The following is a 10442-nucleotide window of genomic DNA, read 5'->3' on the forward strand; positions in this document are numbered from 1 at the left end:
ATTTATTTAATAAATGAAAAAATAATAATTGAATAAATAAAAAAACATTAGAAGTTAACTCAAACCGTAGTACCAACACAATAACACACATAAAAATAAGTATATCCAATACACGCATAAAAATTATATAAAAAAAAACGTATAATCTGGCAAGATGGCTGGTTACTGACACAAAATACAAAAGCAAATTTGTAATAGCAAGCATTAATAGCCATTTCGCGCATTTAATTCGGATACTAAAATCGTTTCTGTTAAGCGCTGCTTTATATACTACCATTTCGTTTGAAGTACAACAAAAAGACTGCTTTCGGCTATAGAAATTAAATTTAAAAAAAATATATAAAAAATAATATAAGATATATTTCGCTGCTTTTTCCGGCTTGTGTCAGCAATCAGCGGCGTGAAAGAAGCTACATAAGTCAAGCTTAGGAGTATAATGTGCGTCCCCAAACATGTGTATACCATATTTGCATAACTATGTGCATATTAGGGTGTTCTTTATTTTCGCAGGCTATTTGTTATTATTATTTAAAAATAAGAAACCAAACAAGCTTCTTATTTTTAGTTTAAATCGTACCTAAATCATTGTACTTTTTCTTTGTATATATTCCCTGTAACATTTTGCATTAAACAAGTAGGCCAACAATTTTGGAAATGTGATATTCCAAAACAAAATCTTTTGCTCTTTAAAAAAGATTTCAATCATTTTTTTCATGAAACCACTCCTTTAAAAGTTATACGCGGTTAAAGTTAGCTACGTAATGTACTGAGCGTTCTGCAAGTGATTTATACATTTTGTGTTACGCATACGACATGGTGTACTTTGAAGTTTGAATGCAGTACAATTGATACATAACTTTAACTACATACCTACATATAACTTTGAAAGAAGTATTGAAATTTTATTTTTTTAAGTAAAAAATGTATTGTATTGAACAGCGTATATTAAGTTTGTCACGAAGTTTGTAACACCCAGAAGGAAGCGTCGGAGACCCTATCAAGTATATATATATAAATGATCAGTATGTCGATCTGAGTCGATTTAGCCATGTTCGTCTGTCTGTCTGTATAAATACGAACTAGTCCCGTAGTTTTGCATCGGTTATTTGTGGTCAAGATATCGTTTTGAAATTTTGCAAACGGCATTTTCTCTGCAAGAAGCTGCTCATTTGTCGGAACGGCCGATATCGGACCACTATAACATATAGCTGCCGTACAAACTGAACGATCTGATTCAAATGCTTGTATGGAAAACTTTCACATTTGACAAGATTCACGAAATTTGGTATAGATTGATTTTTTAGGCAACAATGTAAACTCCAAAAAATCTGTTCAGAACGGATTACTACAGCATACAGCTTCCATACGCACTGAACACATAGTTACTAACAGAAATGCACCTGTGAATGGTTTTTTCTTGTTTTTTTTCAAATTTATAAGAAATATTGCTTTGGAGATACAAATTTTATTGTGAAATATCAAAAGATTTAATGTTATAACAACCTGCGAAATAACGGACACACTACTATGCATGTATGACATACATGCATACACATTTGCACGTACATACTCAATCAATCGTTTATAACTGTGAATAATCAATTCTCACTCGCATACAAACACACACACACACACATTAGTACACTTAGTGTACTCAACAACACACATCGATCGACTCATACGGCCTAGCAATATATATACTGTTCTAGCGTTAGTTTTAATATTAATGAGAATTCAAATATTTAGTATATACATACATGCATACAATTAATATAAAATAATATAATTAATAAACTTAGAGATATATGTATGTGTAACAAATAAAATTGAAATATTTTTAGCGCATATTTTTGTATTGTATAAAATTATAATTATTATTTTTCTTAGTTACTACGTATTAATTACGAAACTAAATAAATTGGACTTTGAACTCTTGAAAATAAGCTGAACACAATAAAATAAAATGTAATAATAACAATTTTGCAGTATGAAAAGGTTACAACTTGAAATTATGTAAACGTGCAATAAATAAAAAGGATAATATGATGAACAAATTGGTAGATTTTGTCTTAATTTGTCTGTATAATAATATAATATGTATTGTTTTTGGTTTATTTATTATTTGTTTGGTGTATTATTAAAGTTAGCTTTTATAGGATACCTAAAGTATATAGTGATTATTTCCAAGTTGTTGTTGTAACGGTGATCCAGTCTTGAAGGTACTTATGGCTCCACTGTGAATGGCGGTTAGGGCATGTTGCGTTCGAAGTCTGGTCGGGGTATAGTTTTATGTCGTCGACGTAGTTAAGGAAAGACCTCTTGATGTTCGTATGTGGCGGTTCCGCTGAAAGCAGAATATTTTCTATGAAAGCGCGCCAGCAGAAACTGCTTAGAGAGGAGTTCATTTTGCTGCTAAACTAGAACATGCGGGGCTCATTGTGTAGATGCTCGATGAGAGACACCAAGACGCATCCCGTTGTAGTGCGGAGTGCTGTTTACTGACTTGTCTGTAGCTTCCTCGCCTGCGTTTCACTGTATTCAGGCGACCATATAGGTGCGAATATAATTTTTATTTTTCTTACTTCAAGTAAAAATTGTGGTTATCTAATAAATTCGTTTTAAAAAATATTGTAAAATAATAGGTTGTCAAAAAAGTCTTGCGGTATTTTTTTATTGAATTTTCAATTGTTCATAAAATTTTTTTTGATGACTCATGCCCAGCTCTTGACCGATGCTACGGTCTCTTTCGCAATTTTCGACGACAGGCCTTCCGGAGCGTGGCGCATCTTTGACCACCTCTACACCAGAACGAAAACGTTGAAAGCATCGTTGTGCGGTGAAAATAGAAACTGTATCGGGTCCATAAACTGCACAAATTTTATTGGCGGCTTGAGATGCATTTTTGCCTTTATCGTAGTAGTATTGTAAAATATGCCGTATTTTCTCATTATTTTGCTCCATGTTTGCGACGCTATAACTCACGAACGACTTAAAAGAAACGACAATCAATCAAACACGTGACTTTTTTGACAACCTAATATATAAATAATTTCTAGTTGTATATGCACACTCTTAAATATTTTTTATTGTTAAGCATAAGAAAGTGCAAGTTAAGAGCACACAAAACATCGAACATGTTCGAGCAAGTAAACAACTACACCAATATTGCGACACTGTTGTTTTTCTGTAGATACTCAGCTGATACTTATACTGGAATATTTAATAAATTTTTCAGAATAATTTTCGCTCTAATGCTTTTACTTAAAATAAAACACGAAATAAGTCAAATAAATAGCAATTTCTTATATTAAGTATTATGATACAAAATTTAGTATATTTTGGCCTTCAAAACTTTTTACTAATACCTTAAACTTTTATTAAATAAAAACAATTAAACACATACAAGTATTCTGTATATTCAATGAATTTTGTTAATAAAACCAAATCGCATGAAATTAATTTGAACATAATTGATCTTATAACCTGTTAATAAAAAAAATATATAAAAATAAAATGAATCTATAGGAAATATACGAGTAAATTAAAGTTAACGTAATAATTTTCGAATACAATGTATTTAAGTATAAAATCATAAAAGTAAAGTAAAGTAWGTACTAATGGAATGTGTTTATTGCGTAGGTCTTTTGTACACAATCAAAAAAATTATTAATGAGCAAAGAGTTTTAATGAATAACTCCATATAGACCAAATAAATATGAAATAAAAACTAAAATAAATATGCTTTTATTTTGATAAAGTTTAATTTTTCTAGAACATATACGTTTTCAAAACATTCACCCTTAAATTAAAGCAGATAAATAAAATCAGTAAGATCTTTTAACTAAAATGGCAACTCATTCAACGTGGTGAACTTTGATAACACTCATTCAGTAGCAGTAGTGCGTACACCCGCCTCGCTTTTTCTGGGTGAACCGTCTTCAACTTCCAGACCCGCTAACATAGCCAAAAGTTCTGCATCGGTTATTTGTGGTTTGGGCAAGCCGCTGGCTGCAGATTTGCTTATATTTGCGTTTTCATTTGTATTTGTTGGCTTGGTGGGCGTCTGACCCGTTTGACCGAGTATTTGTTGTAATTCACGTTCCAAAGCATCATTATCATTGACATCAGCACCACCGGCGGCAATATCTGATACTCCCGCATTAGCCAAGGTATCTTGTAACTCTTGATGTGTCTCCATAGTGTCACGCACCTCGGCGATAACTTCATCGACATTGTCATATTTCAAACCGGAGTCGTTAAGTGCTTTTTGTAATGCCTTTGAGCCGATCTTATAAGCATCGAGTATTTGTCCATGACTTTGTGCCTCATCCACGCTAGTTATAAGCGATTCTATATTGTGTAAAGCTATGCTACGTTTTTCTATAATAAAAAAATTGCAAATAAATAAATTTTCGAAATCAAATTTGTTTGTAACCCACCATGATTTTTCTCCAATAATTGTTTCTTTCGCAAGTAAGTCTTAGCCAATTGACGTTTGTTCTCTTTTATATATTGGCGTGCTTTTTCTGCATTTTCCTTTATGTCTTCCTCCAATTTTTCCAATTGTTTCAACAAACTGGCTTGTGTCATTTTAAGGTTGTGCACGGCACGATCAGTCTCAGTGATTTCAATGCTTGTATCAGTTTTTGCTGGAAAAGTTTAATTTCAATATTTTAATTATCAAACCTTGTTGCATGGTATACTCACAAGGTATTTTGATCAAGTGTATTTGTTGTTCTTTTTTGTCTAGTTTGTACTCAACTCCAATTTTTCTTTGACAATGCAACACGTGCAAACATAAATGTAGGCAATCCTCTTTAAGCGCCAAAACAGCGCTCGAAAGTTCTCTAAAGTTTTCATAATGCAGCAGTTCGCCCTGATGTTCTTGCAACACACTTTGTTGCAATTGTTTACAAAATTTCTACAATAAAATTAATGTATATATAAATAAGCATACAAGTATATTATTAATATTCGCTAACCTTCATAACATCTAAGTGAACATATTCTAGCCAGTTTGCTTGATTCTCTGACTGTAGTCCTATTCTGCTCTTCAATGTTTGCCAACCCCAAGATATTGGAAGTTTTACAAAATTATTCATCGCCCAACCGCTCCATGTATTTTCAGGATCATATTCAAAATCTGCACGTGCGCGTATTTTCTTGGCGTGCAACATCTCGCTAAAAACTGTGTCCAAACCGGAGGGTATTCGATCACCACGCGTAAATGTGTGCTGTAGGTCGCGTTTGCAAAAGCAGCCAGTGCCTGTGTGTTCACAATATAACGCTATCATATCTTCCCAAAACTTTAATTTTGAATCGTAGTGTTCTGGATTGAGTTCCCGTATACGAAACGGTGCCAATAGTGCAATCATACGAACACCATTCTTCCAACAAGGTGGATAGGGAAAGGAATTTCTGTTTTCTAAAGAATTCCCATGTTCATTGCTTGAAGCGCTGTTATTGGCATTCCGGTCCTTAGTTGATGCACGTAATGGTGTGGAGGAAAACATTTAACTGGAATAATGCTAACTTAAGCTTATTTTAAAAATTTACTTCAATGATTTAGATAATTGCGATTTGTTTATTATTGTATTCAATTGTGTTCACTCGTCTATTTTTAATGTTGCTCAACTGACGTACCTGCTTTCAAATATACAGAGTTGCAATCCTAGGTCTAAGAATATTTTAGTACTTATAAGGATATCAAACTACCAAATTTTAATTTTTTTTAATCCAGTTATAAAAATACATATTTACAAATTAAATAAATATATAAATAAACAATTATTATTTTATGAAAGATCTAATCTAATTAAAAAGTATCAAAAATAGCAATGTATCTATAAAATAATAAGCAGATAATAAAGTGCAATGAACACAACCTAACTCAATAAAATAACGATACACACAAAAATATAACCAACTGATTACTGTCAATTGTAGGGCCAATTGTCATCGTGTGTCTTCCTTTCATTGGAAAATTCGTGGGTGCGAGTTAAAACGTGAAATTTGTGTGAAAGTTTTTCTTCAAGCAATAAGAAAAACATAAAATATATGTGTAAATAGGGTTTATATATAAAATTCTTTTGACAAGGTGCTGCATCGGCCGATCAATTTGCACAGAGGGACATAACCTTGAAACAGTATTTTATTTGTATCGGCAGATCTACAGAATCCTTGTTTTTGCTCGTAAACACACACTTCGAAGGCCTGTCATAGCCAAGGCAATCAATGTGAAGCAACAAGAAAATTAAATAACCGCAAATAGAAAACTACTTGGCTTGGCTGGTGATACATGAAAGCAATAAAACGCCGCGCTGAATCATTTTGTTACGATTGATAAGACTCTGGCGTCAATTTATTACGTAGAAGAAATTGCTACCGAATGTATGCCATTCCAGCTGAAAAAATATTAAAATATCTTCTATATATGTACAACGTACCGCTAGTGTGTTGTGCGCGATTATTTACATTCAAGATTTTATCATTGAACTTGTGATTACAGTGATTTGTTTTGTGAAATATATAGTCATTACCAACATACATACGTACATACGTAATACGTCAACAAATAAAGTGTGGTATTCGGTCTCTCGCCCATTTAGTTACGTCGTCATCAGTGTGTCTTATACATTACATGCCCACATAGTGTTGTTACATTTGCATTATAAACATCTACATCGTCACACGCAGGTTCTGTAAAAGGTTTGGGCAGATAGATCAACAATCTTATTGGCTAATTATAACGACATGCAAGACGAAAAAATGCTCAGATCACAATTGGCTAAAGGTAAGCATTTAAAAAGTATGTATCATTCACATTGTTTTCAAAATTACATTTTCTTAAATACATTTATTTATATTATGAAAATATTGAGATAGAAGTAAACACTAGCTTATAATATACATGGTAGTTAACTTATAAATTTAGAGCTATTCTATATTTAAATTTTTAAATTTTTTGGAAATACTTAAAGAAAACTCGCAATTTTTTGCTAATAAATCTAACAATAACCAGAACTTTGTCATCATGTGCTAAATAGTATTGACAAATTAATTTAATAAATACAATTAAGAAAAATTTAAAAACCCTACTCCCCCTTAAATGCGAGCTGAGAATACATTTGTTGTATGCACGCACACACACTTCAGACAATTCTTTCATTAATATAGAATTTTATATTTAAATGCGCCTAAATGCAGGCAAGGAAAATGAACGCGGTTTTTATTTAAGGACAAAATTAAATATAAGGTTAAAAAATGATTGGTTTTATTAATTTATTTTGAAGTTCGATTTATATTTTGTAAAAATTTTTTCATATTTTCAACTATTTTAAATTCGAAAATCTTGAATTTTTAGTTTAAGCTAAATTACTTTTTGTTGTGATTTTGTGTGTAATTCTCTCAAGTTTTCTTATAGAGGTTTATAAATTCCTACTAATCGACTTCTCAAAAATAATTTCAAAAATTATCACTTGGTGGAAGTTTCTAAATAAAAGTAGCTCGTATGTATAAAGTTCACAAGAGCTACTTTCTATTATACAATATCTGCAAAATATATCAAATACTATGTAACAGCACACTTTACTAATCCCTCAAAAATGTAATTTTTGATAGAAACTAAGCTATATGCTAATAATCTGCGTAACTTTGAAGTTCTACATACCTGAATGCTTTATGATTAATATATTGAAATATTTAGCATTTAAACACATGTTAATTCGGTATTATCGCACTTCGTACACGCGTCGAATGAAAAAAAACTATTGGTCAAAGCATGATTATGAGCAAACCGCAGAAGAGAGCAACCCAAGAAACTTTTAATATGCGAGCAACGTTCGTTGATTAGTCAACACTCAATATATTAATTTGTTTGTTCATGTGTGTGTATAGAAATCAGCGTCGATAGTACGTATGTAAACATATTAAACGAGCCGCCGTATCGTATGATTTTTGCACGCTACAGTTCGCATTGCTGGTGCTCTAAAGCACTTGGATAAAGTTATGGCAAATTTTTATAATTTTAAGAAGTTCAAAAGCGAAAGTTACGTAATTTTTAGTTTTCACAAATATTTTTTTTTAAAACACAAACTTTTTAAAGTGTAAATAATTATATTGAAAATAAAATCAATATTTAAATATTGTTGACCTTGATGGAGATTATTTTGTATCAACAGAATTTTACCAAACGGTTTTATGGTAAACAATAATTCAGAAATTTTTCATAAAAAAAGTATTTTGAATTGGCTCACTAAACCAATATAAGAAAAAATAAAAACAAAAATTATAAAAAAAATTTAATTAAAAGAAAAGTAATAAAAAAATTTAAATAAAAAAATAACGCAAAAAATAAATGCTAAATGAAATGAAAATTCCATTCAACATATGGGAGCATGATTATTTGACGGTTCATAGGTCCGACGCCATGCCAAAAAAAAACAGCCCCAGACCATTATATATTATTACCACCACCGTGTTTGAAGGACTCAATCGCATAGCAGACGTATATCTATTTATTTTTTGAATGTCGGACCCACGTTCTACCATCATCTCCTAATATTATTAAATTTGGAGTCATCAAAACATGGAATGTGGAACTACCTTGTTTTTCAATTTCAACACCAACCTAATTAATGTGTGCTTTCGTAAACTGAATACCTCTAGGCACAATCTGCTAAAAATAGGTTTCTCCACAAGCCTTACTGATCTTCAAGAAATTTTTGCATCTAATTCTTCTTGAATGGCTGCAGTGAACTTAAACGGATCGCGCATCGATAATCCTGCAATATTTTGATCATCTTTTTTTCATGGTATTCTTTCATATATTTCCGCAGATTTTACGGCATTAAATACCAGTTCTTGCGATCTATTCAATATATTTGCAATTTCTCTTTATGTGTGAACCTTTCCTTTCAACTTTTTGACATACAATCTTTATTCCTCTGAACAATTTCTTGCTCAACACCTCCACCAACCTTTTCCCCAATCTTGGACCACCCGTAAAGCCAATATCCTTTGCGTGTTCAGGTCAGGTGTCCATCCCAAGTGGAGCAGGTCGCTTTGCTTCATTGATGTTAATTATTGATGAATAATTAAATATTTTGCGTTCTATTTACAATTTTCGTTTACTTTTTTATCGTAATGTATACTACTATGAACAAAAAATAGTAAAATATTGTTCTTCAAAAAAAAAAAAATTTAAAAATTTGTATTATTTTTGTATTTTGCATTTCGTTAGCTGAGGCGAAATTTTTTAAAATAACTCAAATAGCTTAGTAACACATATTTTACTTTAATTATAATTTGTGCTACACCTAAATCCGAGCAATATTGTTCATGGTTTTGATAAGCCCAATGTTAGAGTTCAAAATAATGCATTTATTTTGGCTGATTTTCACGTGTATTTTTTTAATGCTTGCATGACAGCCAAAAATGCCGGCGACGGCGTGTCTTTCTTATCTTGCTAAAGTATTTTAGGTCAAAGTGTACATGCGGATGTTAATCGGTTGAATATACATAAGTACCTAATTAACTTTGGATTAGAGTTGGAATACTTTAAAAAATTATTCAAGCATTGTATGAGATCTTGCACCAACCTTGTGGAACAATACACCTTTTCTATTGATCAATTCTTGACTCTGCTGCATAACTCAATTCGTCCAAATCTCAAAAAACGATCCCTTTGAAATCCAACCAAATATACATATGAACTTTTGAGCTGGTTCAACCATTGTAGACGGTGCATGATCTCTTGGACTTCACATTCTTGTAAACAGCCCATTTTTCGGCGCCAGGAAGGCCCATTGTGGCATTGGCGTTCGGTCAACACATCATATAATACTTGCGTTTCTTGACCCTTTTTACCCTTATAATAATAAAACAGCAAAATATGGCGGAAATGCTGTTTTCAATCTTCCATTACCAAACCAAAAGTATTCCAAATATTGTAACCAAAAAAGTCTTACTATATAAGTTGTTCAAATATATAACGGTAAAGCGATTAAGTGAAAAGTTAAGTTTGCCGTTGTCATGACAATCTACGTAACCGGAACGGACCCGAATTTTTTGTACAGTCAAGGCTGTTAACCCAGCAGAATTCTGCCCCTACATCAACAACAAATTTGTGTGTGAAAAAATTAAAAAAATATCAATTTGCTAAACAAATTTCCAAAAAATAATAATTCATCGAAAGATTACAAAGAACATACTTATCCAGTTTTTTATTCTTAAAATTTTTAGACGGTTTTTTAGTTATTTGCTGATAAAATCAGAAAGCTTTTTCAATTTTTTTTCCATAAAATTTTGTAAATTTTTTGGGAGTTTTTTTGAAAATTTTTTAATTTTTTTCCGAAATTTTCTAAATTGTTTGGAAGTTTTTGCTTTGGAGTTATTTGTGTTTTTTTTTTTTAACTTTTTAATAGTTTATGCTAAAACTTTTT

At 31.5% G+C, this 10442-nt stretch overlaps 2 protein-coding genes across 3 annotated transcripts in view; one reads left to right on the forward strand and one right to left on the reverse strand.

Moving 5' to 3' along the window:
- Positions 1-3737: 3737 nt before the first annotated feature.
- LOC108966778 (charged multivesicular body protein 7) overlaps positions 3738-10442 on the reverse strand; it is a gene marked incomplete in the record, with an annotated part of 9134 nt that continues 2429 nt past the window's right edge. The window contains 4 exon segments of the mRNA XM_018929832.1: positions 3738-4380; positions 4440-4649; positions 4708-4921; positions 4983-5643. Coding sequence (XP_018785377.1) covers positions 3884-4380; positions 4440-4649; positions 4708-4921; positions 4983-5513 — 1452 coding nt within the window.
- Positions 5947-10442, forward strand: part of LOC108966777 (pantothenate kinase 3) — a 25789-nt gene continuing 21293 nt past the window's right edge. The window contains exon 1 of one of the 2 annotated variants that reach the window (XM_018929828.1): positions 5947-6808. In XM_018929828.1, the coding sequence (XP_018785373.1) occupies positions 6754-6808 (55 nt within the window). In that variant the 5' untranslated portion in view covers positions 5947-6753. The remainder of the gene's footprint in view (positions 6809-10442) is intronic. The other variant, XM_018929830.1, reaches the window with a different exon arrangement.

Source organism: Bactrocera latifrons, unplaced genomic scaffold, assembly GCF_001853355.1.
Source record: "Bactrocera latifrons isolate USDA-ARS-PBARC rearing strain unplaced genomic scaffold, ASM185335v1 scaffold_17, whole genome shotgun sequence".
Taxonomy (NCBI): domain Eukaryota; kingdom Metazoa; phylum Arthropoda; class Insecta; order Diptera; family Tephritidae; genus Bactrocera; species Bactrocera latifrons.